The sequence below is a fragment of the Typopeltis vanoorti genome, chromosome 26, assembly GCF_054136105.1.
Source record: "Typopeltis vanoorti isolate ZY-2024b chromosome 26, IOZ_Tvanoo_1.0, whole genome shotgun sequence".
NCBI classification, from domain to species: domain Eukaryota; kingdom Metazoa; phylum Arthropoda; class Arachnida; order Uropygi; family Thelyphonidae; genus Typopeltis; species Typopeltis vanoorti.
Window position 1 is genome coordinate 29,032,365 of NC_143574.1, and position 18,884 is coordinate 29,051,248.

Below are 18,884 nucleotides of genomic sequence, written 5' to 3' on the forward strand. Positions count from 1 at the left end.
TATATCACTTTTCATTGATACAATAACTATATAATAACAATATTGTTATATATTAATACACACACATTTTATCTATATGTTATTAACAATAACAATACCCCTACTGAAGTGTATAAAGGAAGCAATGGAAGTTTAAGATACACAACTGAACCCTTAATTTTTATAGTCTTAAAAAAGTTCCTATCTCAAAACTATGGAAAATAAATAAATTTCAGCTTTGCTGTGCCTTATTATTTTAGCCAGAACAACTCTAAGTACTGACAGGCAAAAGACTTACTACAAAAACAGTCTGATTCAATGATCATTTAACTTGTGATTATTAGCATTTTCCAAGCTAGTTAAAAAAAAAGCTATCCAGTTTCTTTATAGCAATGTTGCTAAAACAAAAGCATTTATTAATAACATATTAACCTTTTAATTCCTTTCTCTGCAGCCTCAGAAAATCTCCTGACATCATCATAATCTCTATTTAATGGTCCAGTTGGACTGATAATCTAAGTAAAACCAAGAAAATAACGATTAATTCAATTAAACACTTTTTTTTCATTTCTAACAATAAAAAAATATATTTAATTTGCATACAATGCAAAAATTAGGTGTTATCAAGATTCAAATAACTTTGCAGCTACAACAAATGAAATCGGCCATTATAAGAAAATAACACTTTAATGCTACACATTTTTCAATTAATGTATGCCTCAGCCCTAACCATGACACATGAATTTAAGTGTACTCGTTATGTAATGATCAGTACATTCCCTGTGCTGCTTATCCCCTGGTAATGCAAATCAGACTGGAAGAAGAAATAGTCACATGGAAGGAAGGTAATGAAATTTATACAGCTATTAATACCTGAGACAGCATGCAATGGAAGGAACTCAGGGTTTTAAAGTGCTCAATCTTGTGATAGAAATTTATCAATAATCAAGGTAGCTACATTGCTTCTGACTGGAGAGAGTGATCAATCTTGCCCTTACAGGTCCAGACACAAGGAAACATAAGGGGTATATATGGAACTACAGAACAGGTGATTATTACAAACTGAGAAGCCAGTTTGATGCAGTACTGTGGCATAAGAATCTGGAAAGAAAAGATATTAGCAGTACATAGGATGTCAAGGAATATTATTTTTATGGCTATTTAGCCTATTTTTGTTTAGGAGTGCCCCGTTTTTTTATAATGTCATTGCCTTTTTACTCAAATTTTAGAGCATTACTGATGTTTTATATAGATATGAAGAATATATAGGAGGAATAATTTGGACATATCATTGTAGGATGTTGCTGGCCTGTCTTCTTATTCAGTGGCATCCTGGCATATACATTCATCTGCTGTTAAAGGATAGGATGATTAAAAAGAAGGAGGGTTGGAAATATCAAGGAATGTTTGAATGAAGGAGCGCCAGACTGTATAACCTAGATAAATCAGGAGTTAGAAGAACGTGTACCATCATTAAACAGGAGCTGAAAAATTATTGTGAAGGGTATTATAAGACAAAATGTGATTAGCAAGTTTTTGAAAAGTATAAAGTAGAGACGAGAAGGGTGACCAGTAGTAGTAGTGGTAAAGAAGGCAAAATCAGATTATGAGAGGGCAATTAGCTGAACAGGCCAAAGAAAATTCCAATGAGTTTATTTAAGAACTAATTAAACTGGAGACCAGAAAATTAGTAGATAAATTTGAAAAAAATAGTTGAAGAAATCTTAATGCATATGGACTACCAGAGCATCCTGCACTAATTGTGGAGAATATACCAAGTAATCACACAGTAGAATTCTGAGAATATTATTGTTTAGTGAACACTGCTCTAACCATTTCCCATGTCTAACAAAAAAAAGTATCCCACTTAAAATCTAGTTCTCAAGATAATAACAAAATTTGGTAAACACTTCTGAACTTTTGCTTTGGTATTATACATGTACAGGAGCCCTGCCCTTGAATAATCTTATTGTTTGACATTTCCTGTTATTTTAAAAATAACAGGAAGCAATGATGTTAAGATTAACAGTTAGATATGATGGTGTTCATCAAATATTTATAAATTTTTGCTAGGCAGTTTCTGGTTATCATAATATAATTATCTGGCAAAACTAAATGCATTATTTTCTCAGTTTATTTTAAAAAAGAATTCCTTTTTTTGTCATATAATAATGTTCAAATAATATCAGAAATTTATCTTCTAACTTCAAGAAAGTGTAAAGAAATTATTTTATTTATTTTTTTAATAATAATCCCATCCAAAGGTTGGAAACCTATTGCACATTTGTTACTATGGAATGATTAAGCTACACACTTCAAGACATCTCCAATAAAGTACTTACAAGTCTTCGTACAGTATATTCTTCAGGAAGGGCAACAAAAGATACTTCTTTTTCCAAGGCTTGATCAAGCTAGAAATAAAAAAATAAAAAATAAAAATATTTTTTTATATAAAGTTTAAGAAATATTTAAATACATTCTAAATGTAAAAATATTATGATGCAGCTAGCCTAGCCAAAAAAATAAGTAAATTAACTAAAAGACTGAGGTTAAAATTTTTGGAAAAACAAAACAGCTTCAGCCAATACTCTTATCCAATATTACCATTATATACTAGTACAAGCAGAAGTTTTATTGTTGTGATCCATCAATAGGTAAAGTGGAGGTGGATATCAGTAAAAAAAAAAAAAAAAAAAAAAATTGTTACACCAATAGATTTCATCACCAGAGAACTTGACACTAACCCTCATTTACTTAAGCTAAACAAATCCAAATCACTCCACACATCCAAAGGTTTTTGGATGTGTGGAGTGAGTTTGATGGTAGAAGGATTTGTATAAAAGGGAAAGCCTAGAGAAATTATTTACTGCAATGAGAACTAATGCAGGAAAGTAGATCATTTTGGGAGGAATGCTGAGGATGAGTAAGTAAGTTCATACCAAAATAACAGTGATCTAAATGTCAATGAGCATGGCTATGAATCTGCTGAAGGAACAGATTAGGCTTTGACCATTTTGAGTGTGTCTGAACAGAGAAAACAAAAAGCAGCCCAAATCAGCCGAGCAGTTTGTAGATTTAAGAATAAGAAAAAAAGTGAGAAGGTAACTTGTTATATCAATATACAAGTGCCAGGAGCATTAGAAACAAAATGGTTGAGTTTGTTGCTTTAGTGAATATGCTGTGGTCTAAAATTGTTGGCATTAGTGAATCCTAGCTCTCAGAGTCAGATAAGTTACTGGAATCGAGTGTAATGGATATATGATTTTCAGGAATGATGACAGAAGAGACAGGAGAGGAAGGGAGAGTACTATTAATGATATTAGATGATTGAGGCCAGTTAGGATAGAAAAATATAAAAGCAATAATGATAATAATGTCCCATGTAGCACTGAGCGTGAGAATATCGGGTGTGGACACTAACAGGATTCTAAGTGGAGTCCGAACAACAAACAAAATGAGAGTCAAATGGATGCACAATCTTATTAGGCAAGAGATCCATGAGAAGCAGAAGATGTGGAAGAAATAGCATCAGAATAAGAGTGAGAGGAGTTATGAAATATATCAAGCTCAGGAGAGAAAAGTAATGAATATTGGAAAAATAAGGCAGAGTATGAAAGAAGCTGACCAAAGACTATGGTAAATAAAAGAAAGTATGAATGAAGAAGACTTTACTGAATACAGAGAGTACCCATGTGTCAGAAGAATATGTTATACTATGTGTCATGATGTAACATAGTGCACAGTGCTACCATTACATTGGGTGAAAAGATAGATGCACATGAGGAGGTTCTAGATAACCTGGATAGAATTTAGCAAAGAGAAAGATGGATGGATGATATATCAGCACATATGCTTAAGCAATGTTCAATCAAACTAGCTAGGCCCTTCACATGTTTGAGTCTTAGCTAAGGAAATACCACAGGAATGCACAGAATGTATGATAATCCCACTACACAAGGGTGGTGCAATGACTAATGTGTAGCTATCGACTGTTCAGCATGTATTTCTAGGGTGATTGTAAGGATTTTACAGAAGTTTGTAAGAACTCAAAACAGGTGGACAAAAAAAGATATAATACTTTGCAAGTCATTGCAAGCATGGACAATGTCTGAGCAATTTGCACATATTTCATAATAATGTTATTACAGGTGACTTGGATAAAGAGAATGAATTGAATACGCTATTGTTGGACTTTGCTAACATTTGATAGGACACTACATGAAAGGCTGAAGCATGAAATGGAGAATGTGGGATTCAAATATGTACAGCTGAAAGAAGTCAACAGAAACTACAGTGTAAGGAACAAACAGCCATGGCACCCACTTAAGATGTAGGATCTACTTTCGCTGCAAAGACTGCAGCAATCCTACATGGCATACTTTCCACAAGCATGTGACAACAATCAGGGGACCATTCTTCAAGTAGACATTTAATGAGGTCCTGGACCATTGTGGAGCAGATGTCCCTCCACCTCACCTGACACTCCAGTTCATCCCACAGATGTTCAAATGGGTTGAGATCAGGGTTCTGTAGAGCCCAGTTCAAGTGTGATTACATTCATATCTACAAATCATGCAGTTACAGCAGTAACCTTATAACATAGTGCATTGACTTGCTGAAAAAGACAATAGTCAGTTCCGTCAAATCACCACAAAGTAGGAAGCGTTACATTCTCCAAAGTGTTCAGATACCTTTTCAGAGTTCAATGTTTGTGGCACCACAAACAGAGGTCCAAGGCCAAAACAGGACCATACCATCACACTCCATCTCAGAATTTCATAGTTGGAGTTACACGCTCTGTTCACTGGGTATCCACCACATCAACACCATCTACTGAAGACAACGTTGCATGTTGGTTCAGGTAACATGAGGCTTGTATATTGCAAGCATGTCATCAACCTCGGTTCTAAATGGTTTTGTACAGATTCATGTTCCAGTCAATGCCCGGAACTCTGCATTCAACATGTTGGCTGTTGAATGGTTGTTTTTACATATTATCCTACACAGCACCCAACAGTCATGTTCAGTGGGTGTGGCAGGTCATCTACTGCAGGGTAGCACTTGCAATCAATGACCTGTGCTTCCAACTTAGTATGGTATCATTGACTGTTGATCTGGTCCAATTTGTTAACAATTTGCCAAACAGATAGGCCTGCGACAAAGCATCCTATCACAAGCCTCTTTCAAACTCTGACGTTCCCTTATTACAGTCATTTCACTTAGACACAATTGCACTGACTTGGAAGCACCATATTCCTCTGAATTTATACCAGCTACAAACATGTGACTCATTACATAGCATGATGCACCTTGCCATTGGAAGTGTCACTTGACTTCTTTCCAAGCAGTGTGTACTATTGGCTGGGATAAGTGTACTATTTTCTTGGATAAATGGGTAGCTGACGGACAGTCATCAGGAAATAGTATATGCAGGATGTGAATCTGCCATATTTAAGGTGACTAGTGATGTTCCCCAGGGATAAGTCCTTGAACCATTTGTTTAATCTATGAGGGTGGTCTGAGAAGTTCTCAGCCTAACGATGAAAAAATAAATTTATAATTTCGAAATTATTTTTATTTTTTAACATCTCCCTTAAGACTAATACATTTATTCCAGCAATGCTCCAGCGCCACTATCCCATCTCTGTAGTGGTTCTCAAGAAGATCTGCAAAATACCCCTCTACAGCTGCAATCACCTCTTGATTCGAAGAAAAACGTTGACCTGTGAGGAAGAGTTTTAGTTTTGGGAATAGACAGAAGTCAAAGGGAGCCAAATCTGGGGGATAGGATGGATGTTCCAACAATTCATAGTGCAGATCCCTTAATTTTTCTATTGCCAAAACACCTTTGTGGGCAGGTGCATTGTCCTGATGAAAGATGATTTTTTTTTCTTCTGCAAACCAGGTCTTTTCTCATGAATTTTTTCGTCTAGTCTGGTTAAAAAATTGGAATAATATTCCACGGTTATTGTTTTACCCTTTTCAATACAATTAATAAACAAAATGCCTTTAGCATCCCACAACACCAATGCCATGACCTTTCCTGCTGATGTAAACAGACTTTTGTCTTCTTTGGCACTGAACAACCACGGTTTGACCGCTGTTCGGATTCTGGTGTGTAATGGTGAATCCAAGTCTCATCCATAGTAATAAATCGATGCACAAAATCAGTTTTATTCTTGTGAAAATTCACCAAGCACTGTTCAGATTTTCATGCAAGTGTGTTTTTGATCTGCTGTGAGCAAGAGCGGCACCCATCTTGCGCAAAGCTTTTTCATTTGCAATTCTTCATGCAAAATATATTCTACATGTTCTTTTGAAATCCTATATTCTCAGCAATTTTACGCACTTTGACTCGCCGGACATCCAATACCATATCATGCACTCGATGAATGATTTCTGATGTTGTTACATTTTTTGGACGTCCTTCATGTGGATCATTTTCAAGGCTGGTACGACCACGTTTAAACTCGGCAGCCCATTTCTTAATTGTTGAAAACAAAGGCGAAGAGTGCCCATAAACTTTTATGAACTTCGAATGAATTTCTTTTGGCATTCAACCTTCTTTTACAAAGAATTTTATAACCGCACAATACTCGATTTTATCCATTTCAAGGGATACAGACAACACTACTTTTGCTTCAGACAGCTGTATAAAACAAACTACTTGATAGAATGACTTGCAATTTCACATGGATGCTTATGACAGATGTACCAACTTAGAAAAAAAAAAATCTTGCCAATAGTGTTGCCATCTATGGTGGAGGCTGAGAACTTTTCAGACCACCATGCCTCGTCCATAAGAATTTTCTATTCTTCCCTGTAATTAACAATTTTTGAAGACATGTCTCACAGTATAACTCAGTTCTATGTATTCTTTATTATTGAACCCACTATCTAAGAAATTTTATTTCTCCTCTTCTTTTGTATCCCTGAAATCTTCGATGGGTCCGCATTTGGAAAGTGCCAATGTTTATGACAGATGTACCAACTTAGAAAAAAAAAAAGCTTGCCAATAGTGTTGCCATCTATGGTTGAGGCAGAGAACTTTTCAGACCAACCTTTCATAACTGTGAGTTATAAAAGAACTCATAGGAGATTTACTTGTTTGCTAATGATGTAAAGATAGATAGGGAATCACAGATATGCTACTGATATATAGCATTGACAGGGAGATTTAAATAGGCTGAAAGAGTTGGCAAATGATAATGGCTATCGGTTCAATATTAGTAAGTGTAAAGTTATAATATGCTGTTGGATGGTGTGATGCAAAATTCAAAAGCATATCATATTTGTAGGATTGTGTTTGGAGTAACTAATGAGGCTAGAAATATTGGAATCATTATTATTATATAGGCACCTCCATGGAGTACAAAGACTCAATGCAGGAGACTCAATCGATCCACATTATCTACCATACCTCACCTTGAACCCATTAACAAACAAAATACTCATAACTAACTCTGGAAGCCCATTCCACACATTCACAACTCTCTAAGCAAAAAATCTAGTCCTTCACACACTCCTACTAACCACACCGTCATTCAACTTTCAGGTATGATCCCTTTGTTCTGGTCCCTTTAGGCAAGTGCTGAAACATTTCCCTTTCATCTATCCTATAAAACCCTTTAAGCAACTTGAATGTTTCTATCATATCCCCTCTTTTTCTCCTATCAACCAACTTCTGCAATCCCACACACCTTCAATCTATCCTCATAGGGAATATTCTACAGGCTATTCACCATCTTGGTCACTCGCCTATGAATCTCACAACTGCTTCCTCATCCCAAAAAACCCAGGAGACCAGATTACTTGAGCGAGTAATCCAGATGTGGGCATATCGAGGCCTTATAAAGAGGAATAACAACATCCTTATCACTACTTGTTAATGTATTCTTCAATAGCCACGACTATGTTAGCAACATGTTCTTTAAACTTCAACTCTCTGTCTACCACACCTCTAAATCTCTAGCTTCATCTCTTTCCTGGAGTACAGTGCCACCAATGTAATATACACGGCTTGTAATCTATTTATCCCAAAATGCATAACTTTATATTTCTTGACATTAAGCTGACACCCATTAACTTCTGTCCATACTGACAGCCTATTTAAATTATCCTGCAAGCTCTCCACATCACCTTGATTAATTATTACTCTTCCTAATTTGGAATCATCAGCAAACAACTGAATATTTCCTTTCACATTATTTCCTATCAACAGCAATGGTCCCAGCACTGAACCTTGTGGCAAACTACTAGTCACCTGTTTTCGCCTTGATTCTAACCCCTCCATATACCAGTTTTTGATATCTGTCCAGCAGCCACCCTCTTATCCACTTAACCAGTGTCATATCCATCTAATCCCCATTTGTCCTAATTTGCATAACAAAATCATGTAGCCATTTCCTTTATCCAATTCAGCTGTTACTCTATTATAAAAAGTTGGTAAATTACTAAGGCATGACTATGACTGACCTTTCGCAAAGCCAATGACACTCATACAGTATCATATTTTTATCTATCCATTCTTGAATTCTCTTTTTTTTTACCAATATTTCTAGTACTTTTACTACAATGCCCAAGATCCTGATTGGTTTATATTTGCTACTGCAGTCTTAGAACCTCCCTTATGAAAAGGAATTAATTTGCCTTGGAACTCTACCAGAGCTGAGACTTAAATTAAAGAGCCTACTCAAAGGCATTGCCAGTTCCCTTGCAATTCTTGCAAATACCTAGCTGATATCCCATCTAATCCCACAGCTATATTTACATTGAGATTCTGCAATATCCTAAGAACCTCCAATTTATCCACCTCTATTTCCACATTGGTATCTGTCACATATGTTAAAGCAGTAATCAGTAGGATGATATATACTTGCAAAGTGGTCACTCAGTAACTCTACTATTTTATCTGCTTCTCTTAGTTAGTGACCATCATCACTAATTAAGGTTCATCTTCCATAATCATTCTTCCTCTTACTTGCAATATAATGAAAGAACTCTTTGGATTTCCTTTGGCTTGCTCAAGCTAGATTCTTCTCATAATCTGATTTTGCCTTCCTTGCCATGCTGGTCAACTTTCTTGCCTGAGCTTTGTACTGTTCATGAGTTTGCTGGTCACCTTTCCTCTTTATATACCCTTCATAGCATTGTCTTCTTCTGCAGCTCATGCTTAATGATATCACTCACCCATCCAACTCCTACCCGATTAACCCTCAATATACAATTAAATACTGCTTCCTCTAGATGACCCTTAACTATACCCCATGATCCTATGACCAGGTCCAATACTCTTCTACTAGTCACCTCCATCACATGCTGCCTTAAGTAATTATCTCTTAACGGGTGTATAAATTCTATTTCTTTCCTGCCATGTGATTTTTCTTCTTTCCGGTTTATATCTCCACAGCTGAAGTCCCCCATAATAATCACTGAACCTGTACTCGTCATATTAATTTGGTGATGCATATCTTCCAGATCATCTATGGAATTATTATTCTAAACCAAAAAATATTATTATTTACTAATTTATGATTAAGAAAATAACCTTCATGATGCATACAGTTCATTGTTGCTATCAATGAACGAATCGCTCTTTAACATGTGTACAATGCTGAGTTTATGTGAGATGTGGTGGAAGGAGTTGAAATGTAGGTACATCTCACATAAACTCAGCATTGTACACATGTTAAGAAAAGAGCGATTTGCATCACAATGGACAACAAGACCCTTCAAGATGAGTTAAAATTTATTTCCAACAATTTGTACTTGAACGGATATCCAAGAAGACTAGTCAATAAAATCCTTTTCTCTGAACCACCACAAAGAGAACAAGAAGATATTCAATACATAAAAACGATTGCAATTCCGTTTGTAAGTGGCATCTCCAACAAGCTCGCCAATCTCCTCAAACAACATAAAATAAGAATAACATTCAACCAATAGAATCTATTAGTAAACTACTAAGATCTCCAAAAGACAACCATCCTTTCTACAAATATGCCGGAGTTTATAATATTCCATGCTCATGTGGCTCTAGTTACATCGGACAGACTTCGAGAAGCCTCGAAATCAGAAAAAAGGAGCACATTGGCTATGTCAAAAACAATAGACAGGACATTTCTGGCCTATCGTCTCATTTCTCTACAACTAACGATGTCATCGAATGGGACAAAAGCTGTTCCCTTACATAGAGGAAGATTACCATTCAAGAATTTTCAAAGAGGCAGCCCACAGTCGCCCATTCTACTGTCAACCTTAACAGAAATCAAGGCCTAATACTCCCAGAGATATGGAAAACCCTAATCAGAACCTTAAAAACGGAAGAAATGAACTTTAATACAAACTACAGAAAGTTCCTCAGCAACAGCTAGCTGATCTTGTACACGCAATACGTGTTTCACTCACGTTCGATACTATTTTATTTGTAATTATTCTAGTCAGTGTTTTACAGTTATTCTTGTCAGCTTGCAGTTACACATAATTGTGAGATTGTTTAAACCTCTATGTAAGCCCTGAAGATGCCAACAGATAAGTATGGAGAAACTAGTTGGTTCAGTTAATAAAATTGATCAACACTTGATCGGTAAACCAAAAAATATTATTATTTACTAATGAACTGTATGTTTTGCCTTTAGTCTTCTATTCTTTCTCCTATTCTTTTTTGCTGCAATTCATCTGCTATCATCAACAATACTCCTATCTTCTCTATCTTCCCTGAAAATATTAAACCCTTCATATTCAATTCCTAATTAATTATAATTAAAAGAAACATGTATTAACCACAGTGAAAATTATTTAATTGTAAATATTTCATCCTAAGTATCTTAGGACATCATCAGTACAGTAGGTTAAACAATAATAGGAATAACATACAGTTAGGGCGCATGATTACAATAGAATCTTATTAAACATGTGTAACGTGCTACAGAAGTAACAAAAGAAAACCAAAAAAAAAAAAAAAAATTAATTATTTAAAACAATTTTGTATGACAATTTCCAATACTTTAGGAATAGTAAGAACTTCGTTGTGGTTTAAGTTTGGTCTGCGTAGTAGGGCATCAGAACTTTCTTTGTATGAACGTTCATGTTTATATAAAGATCTATGTAAAAGTTTAGACTTTTCCCAATAGATCCTATGGTTTGGATTTTCAATTAAAAAAAAAATTCAAAAAAAAAAAACATTCAATTCCTGTAACTACATCATCTGCTGTTAGCCAAGTCTCACTAATGCCTATAACTGTTGGCAAGGTTGCAAAAATGCCCACAATGCCAAAAACTCCTCCCTCTTGTTCCTAATACTTCTGGCATTAATATATAGAAACTGCAGCATTCCTTTAGGCACCCACCCACCTTTACTTTCTGAACTGACTATCCTATTCAATATTTTTACTTGAGAGACTAGATTCCTCACTTGGTCATTCTCACACTCATTTGCTTCATGGGTACCTTCACACAAACTTTTGCTTCCACCCTAATTGCTTAAGTTTTCCTGAATTTGTATTTCAGCATGCTTGGTGAACAAAGCTCTCTAGACATGCAACACCAAAACCATTTATAAATTAAAGATACCAAGAAATCATATTTGATTTAATCCTTTATCCTTGCAAACCTGAAGTATTTTCAGGAGTGGTGCAACTCGTGGTAAAGGTGGTATGACATCACATCACTTGCCTTAGTATCCCATAATGCAAAGCACATCTCCTTGAAGACATGTATAATGCTATGCATTATGGAAGGGTCACTACCCAGACCGGTTTTGACCTTTATTGAGGTCTCATCTGTGGGAGCCAGACCAAGAGGTAATACCAAGGTTGAAATGCAGAAGTCATATTTTCATATACGAGTTGCCAAAAGGTGTTACACCACTAAGGCAAGTGATGTGAAGTCATACCACATTTACCACAAGTTGTCCCAGTCATGAAAACACTTCAGGTGCAAACTTTGTTTGCTTACACTTGGATAAAGGATTAAACCACGTATATAATTTCTTGGTATCTTTAATTTATAGTATAACCAAGTGGAAAAACTTTCAACTACCAAAACCATTTAGATGCAGTCCATATGCATTGTACAGATCCTTCTTTCGGTGAAACACAGACCACAGATCCTACCTCATTCCTTCTGCATAATTTACGTATAGACTAATTGGCTATGCACTCCTCAAATCACCTCTAATCATAGCATGATGGGAGACTTAGACTTACAATCTTTTGCTATTTGTACCAACCAAAACAATAATTTCCATCAGCTTACCTTTTTTTTTGCATCTGGATGGTATGGCTAATATCATAAATTTTTGCAACGTGAAATACTATTTTGTTACGCTTTCATAATAAATTACATGATAATCACAGTAATTAACTTTAATGAAATTAAAGTACAGATATTTTGTACTGAAACTAACAGTACATCATTTGTGTGTGTAGAAACAAGCAATCAAAGAAACCAGAATACAAAATTCATACAGCAGTTGGTGGTTTACCAATTAAAAACTGTTGCTATGTACTGGAAATTAATATTAATAAAGAATATTATTAAAAACCATTTTTGATGGTTACATAAGATAAGAATCTCCCAAACTTTTGAGAGAGAGATAATTGTTCCTATTCAGATTTGGCCAATGTAAAGGGGCTTCGCAAATTTCTTTGAACAGGCATTCATATTTAAACCTGCATCTGGAAATATCTGTACTTTCATTTCATTAAAAGGTAATTACTATGGTTATCATGTAATTTATTATTTATAGTCATGCCAGAGATACCTTTAACGATTGTCACACTTTTGTTACATTCCCTTGATCATTGAGTCTCCATATATAATTTTCTCCTTAACTTGTTTTTCTTGTTTGTTCAGTCAGTTTTTATTATTCCTTCAGATCACCTGCTTCTTTCTTTCTTTTTTCAGCCGGCTTAACTCTTGCCACTTCTGCATTCTTCAATTTCTTGCTTTGTCCTATGAAGGATAACATTTAAACACACTATTAAACATCTTTATTAATATCCATTTCATTATCTCTATTTCCATGGCCACACATTTGGCATTAATAACATCATTTTCCTTCTTATTGTTGGTATTTCTTGCATGGTCATCACCTAGAAGACACTTAATACATACTCTTTTCAATTTCCTTCCAGATATTCTTTAATTTTCTTGACGAATAAGTTTCACTCAAACACATTGCACTGAATAAAATCCCGCAAATTCAAATTGTGGTGGTCTTTGCCACCATTGTTCATCCCGCTGGTGCCATGTCGACAATATCACAATAAAAATGTTATAAAGATACCATATACCCTAAAAACATGAAAATCTACTAATACACTATAATACATTAATTTTCTAATTCACTAATTTTACACAAGCACTAAATTGCATGACTACTCGCAATATAACCTTAAACTAACACTATGAAGGATAGAAAGTTGACGTTCAAAGGTCATTAAAAACTGCAAATTCAACTCAGAAGATAACTGAGATGTTGAAATGAACAGACATACAAGGATATAAAAGGCTTTTTGCCTCTATACAAAGAATTGACATGCCCACACCTAGACTACTGTGCACAGATTTGGTCCCTTTTCCAAAAGATATAAAGAAGCTATGGTAAGGCTGCATAGAAAAGTTACAAACATGATGGGATTATAGAATATAATATTGATTACGAGAATCGACCGAGTATGTGGGCTACATACACTGGTAGATAGAAGAGGGGGGATGAGATACAATAGAAATCAACAACTGATTAAATCCACTTTCTTTACATTTAAAGTTCATGAAGAATTATCCAGACTCAAACTATTTAAATCTATAAAGGGAACCTTTTATCCAATACAGGATACTTTCCTTTCTACATTCAACTAAAGAGCAACTTGATCTATTATTCTATATAAAATCTATCAAGTACCAAATGGTCTGTCATACCATGTTAAAATAAGAAGCAGAAGCTTAGAAACTGCATGCACTGCATAACTGTTGTATTTTTTTTTCAATTGTTCTATTTCACTTGCTTATAGCAGCACTGCACCCAAAGATGGCAAAGAACCACAGATGAAACTTCTATTTGAAAATATAAGTCAAAGTAAGATTTAAACTTTAATATATTCTTCCCTTAAAAAATTTATTATTATTCAAATTTCAAAGTTTAATTTTTATCATTAAATCTAATAAGTAATGATTTAGGTGATTGTTGTGCTACAAACAGTCAAACAATTGTTAAATATGGGAAATATTCATTAAAGACAACTTCATTATCAACTGGTTACTTAGATGGATAATCAATTCAGATTAAATTCTTGCAAATATTCACCTCTTTAAGTGCAACCAGAGGAGCCTGATACTTGAAAGTAGCATCACCTAACTGCTTAGTTGACAAGAGTATTACTGCATCATACGATGAGTCATCCAAGACCGCACTAAGTTGGGAAGAGGGTCTATAAAAAAATGTCATATTATTACATTTGCATTTACATAATACCAGTGAACTTAATAGCTATACCGATTACATATAAACAAATCTGCGTGTAATAAAAATTCATAATATGCCAGCAAAAACTGGTTTACAATTATATATAACTGAATTATGTTTTAAGGGAACATGCCAAGAAATTCAGAGCATCACTTATCCAGTTGTTTCATGAAAATCTTGCGAAACGATTTCCAAATGAGCTAAAAGAGTGGATTTTCTGAAGAGTGCAATGCACATAAAGGAGATATCAAAATGACGTCTCCTTTATGTGCCCAAAAATATCTCCAAATTTTTTTTTTAAATTTGGGAAGCAAGAATGGGATGAAAAGTACAGGATTGGTGGGAATATTTTAAAGGAGGTGGAAGAGATGAAAGATCTGGGGGGTGATGGTCTATGGGGCCTTTAAATTTCATGGACGTTGTGCTAAAATTATAAGGACAACAGTGGATAATGGGAATAATGTGAAGAACACTGACGTGTAAAATTAAAGATGTTTCAATTCCAGTGAATAACGCATTGATCAGCCTGCATATGGATTACTTTGTATAGATTTGCCACCTGATTTTCAAAAGGATGATGAGATGTTGGAGAGAGTTCAGAAACGATAAATTAGTTTCTAATCTCTGGAATGTGGAATATGAAGACAGATTGAGAGAATGCAAATTACACAGTCTAGTGGATAGAAGGAAGAGGGGAGAGATGACTGAGACATAAGTAGGGGGTGATTACTAGATTAACATGGATGAGATTTCTCATAGAACACCTGGAGAACAAGAGGCCATCCATGGAAGCCGTATATACGTGTGAGCAATGGCGTGAGAAGTATTTTATTCATTTATTTAATTGAATTTTTTTTTTTTTTGCACAGAGAATGGTGGAATGCATTGCCTGAGAGTGCATGGACAGTGGATGCATTTAAGTCAAGGTATGATGTGGGAGTGGGACCTTGGGCGATGAGTCTCTTGAACATTATATTTGAACATGACTGTTGAAAAATATGATGTTTTATACCAGTGGCATAGCTAGAGTTGTTGTCACCCGGGGCAGTCCCTGAGTTTGCCATCCCTCTCGATTATTATTCATGACACCTCCAAGGAGTCCGAAGAATCATCGCGGGAGGACACCCATTATAAACTGTCTCCACCACTATGCACAACTAGTATTTTTTGTTGGTAAATTGCATGTGTTCTGAACAGCTGATTTGTCTGCATGAATGATGTAAAACCAGAGTTTCCGGGAGAAAACACCCTGCTACCTCAGTATGAGATCGGCTAACTCGCCTTCGATTGAAAAAGTCCATACACACTCAATACACACACCAAAAATATTACAAAAAGTCAAAACGACATAGGGAAATAAATTACAACACTATGTTTATGTTTGAAGAAAACTTTAATTTCAACATTCTAAAATGTCATTTTTCTTGCTTTTCTGTTAGCAAAATCGTCGATGACATTGGTGAAGTCTATTTCATAGTAATGTAGATAATTCTTAATCAAATTTTAAAAAAAAAACTCCTCTCGCAACTAGCAAAACTTCCTCACAACTGCTCTTACAGCAGTTGTGAGGAAAATTCGCAGTAGTATTACAATATTTGGAACCGAGTTCTCGAGACTATTTTAGAATTAACTGCAAAGGTTCAAAGTGCCGCCCCTTCCGCACCCCCCCCCCTTGCTACGCCACTGTTTTATACTACTTCAAGCATCCAATAAACGTGATTCACAATAGGATGAAATTATCGGAACATTCACTTCATAAACATGGGTGATTTTGAACCACAGCTGACTGGTAACAGACCATGTATGCATTATTAGGCTCACATTATTATCTATATCCTCTATATTTACTACCGCCTTTTCGCAAACTGAATAATACAGTTTTACAGTGAACAAAAAAACATTTACCAACCTTACTTTTAATTCAGAAATCATTGTAGCAATCGTTACAAGAAAAGCAGTAAATAAAGTGCTTGGAATTCTGTTAATATCGAAATTTAATGGTACATTATATTATACAATAATTAAAATAATGAGGGATTTATTATCCCCTTAACTTAGTGAACATAATTAGTTTAATACAGCAATTTTTGTTACTTAAGTGATGCAAATAAATTGCAAGTAATCAAGTAAATAAAATAACCTACAAAATAACCTGTAATAGTAAGCTGCTTAGTTTACTGAATTAATTAGGTTAAAAGAACTCAATAATTACACGAAACATCAGGAAAAACATTTACCCACCTTACTTTTAATTCAGAAATCATTGCGAGAAAAGCAGTAAATAAAGTGCTTGGAATTCTGTTAATATCGAAGTTTAATGGTACATTATATTATATTATACAATAATAAAATAATTTATTTACTCGCTGAAGTAGGTTCTTTTCTCGGTATATTTCGTTTAATATAAGCGGTTTATCTTCCGCCACCTCGTGACCACAAATTAAGTCATTCAGCACCTCGTGGCATAAGATAATATTTAAACCATCGCTCCAATCAAAACTTGCAATGCTTTGAAAGATGCACTCGTAAAATTACCAGTATGTATTTCGCCATTGCTTAAAGATTTGTCTGAGTGCAAAGATTTAAAAGACAATAAATTCTGCGGACAATAGAATTTATCTACAGTGTTATAAATATTTAAGATAGATAAATAGACATTTTTTATCTTCTTTTTTTTTTTTTGTAAATCTAATACCAGATCCGTTCTTCGTATGTGTACTTTATTATTGATAAAAAATTATAAACTTACGAAAAAATTCAATGACATAGGCAGAATTTATTTTATTTTTTTAAATTTATTATATATATTTTTTTAGTGCACAATGCCGCTTGGCCGCACGAAGGAAGACTTGGTTTCGAGTCTAGTCGGCGACTAGAGGAAATTTTTCTAAGCCTTTTTTCGACCGGTTCCCGAGTTAGTCGATCTCTGACAAGGGCAAGCGGGTTTTTCCTCCCGGAAACTCGGGTTTTTCGTCTCGTAAACTCAAGAAAATCGACTGTAGAACCCACATTATTTCAGACATCAAAAATATATTGTGTTAGGGTTAGGGACCACGAGATGGCAGCACATTTGAGCCGTCTCTTTTCACTGTGTACCGCTTAATTAGTGATAGCCTTGGACCATCTATCTCTGATTGGTACCAGTGGAGATTGAACTGCCCACTCAGTCTCCAAAAGTTAGATAGGGCTAAATGGCCTCGCCTACTCCCCCGTATACGGGAATAAATTAAAATATATATATATATTTTGGTGGGGAGAATTGAGAAATGCTTATCTGTTGTTATTTTTATTAGCAATAAATAAATTGAAATCAATTTACGCTAATTACATTTATTATAAATTAATTTGCTTTTACTTTAAAATCAAATAGATAGGTTGCATTGTTGTCGTTGAAATTTATAATCCTGTTTTATAAATTTACAATCTTGATTGGTTCTGATTCTTGAAGTGTTGGCCTCACCAGTTGCACAACTTAATATTAGCCAATTTTACGTTATGGCTTTTATATTCATCGTTTATAATATTTCGTTTAAATCGAATTAACAAACATTTACACTTACAAAGATTGAAATGATAGCAATTATCATTTGTTAAAATTTCCAGCCGATCCAAATCATTCTCTAACTGCTGGATGATTGAGTTATTCCCTAAGTCAATAGTATCCCTGACTTTTTTGCCCATCGTTTCATCATCAGAAACAAATGAACATCTGTTGGTTCCTTCCCAATGTCATTAATGTATAGATTGAACAACAATGGTCCAAGGACTGATCTGTGGAAAGCACCACTGGTCACCTTAAATCTGGTAGATTCACACTCACTATATACCACTTTTTGATACTGATCTGTCGACTATCCACTTATCCAAGTCAAGAGTTTATATTTCAAACCAATAGTCGCCAATTTATGCAACAGTGATATCCTACTGAACTGTTTGAAAAATAATCCAACAGTATCATGACATATCCATTCCATTTATGCAGTCAGCCAAAACATGATTATAAATTATGCACAAATTGCTAAAACATGATATCTATTTAATAACCAGGCGAACTTTGTGGTTTTGGTAAGAAAATTGCTTAGGGTTAATTTGCATGTTGATATTTTTAGAAATGCACTGGTATACAAAACCAGTGTTTCCTAGAAGACAAATGAATATCTGTTGGTTCCTTCCTGATGTCATTAATGCATAGATTGAACAACAATGGTCCAAGGACTGTCAGTATCATCAAAGTCAATCATCCAGCACCTTTCTATGATGAGACTGGCTAATTCATTTTTCATTGTGAATTCCTTAAAAAATAAGCTAATGCCTTTTATTCCTTATAGGGAGTAGGAAAGGACTTTTAACCCTATCTAGCTTTTGGAGACTGAGTGGACAGTTCAGTCTCCACTAGAAGCCAATCAGTGATAGCTGATCCAAGACTACCACTAATTAG

The 18,884-nt window shown here is 34.9% G+C and overlaps 1 protein-coding gene across 1 annotated transcript in view; it reads right to left on the reverse strand.

Annotated features, from left to right (window-relative positions):
• Dip-B (Dipeptidase B) overlaps positions 1-16,881 on the reverse strand; it is a 93,995-nt gene extending 77,114 nt beyond the window's left edge. Inside the window, exons 1-4 of the mRNA XM_090414946.1 lie at positions 16,688-16,881; positions 14,288-14,411; positions 2,322-2,390; positions 412-494 (exon numbers count right to left, since the gene is read on the reverse strand). Coding sequence (XP_090271072.1) covers positions 412-494; positions 2,322-2,390; positions 14,288-14,411; positions 16,688-16,710 — 299 coding nt within the window. The 5' untranslated portion in view covers positions 16,711-16,881. The remainder of the gene's footprint in view (positions 1-411; positions 495-2,321; positions 2,391-14,287; positions 14,412-16,687) is intronic.
• Between the last annotated feature and the right edge of the window lie 2,003 nt (positions 16,882-18,884).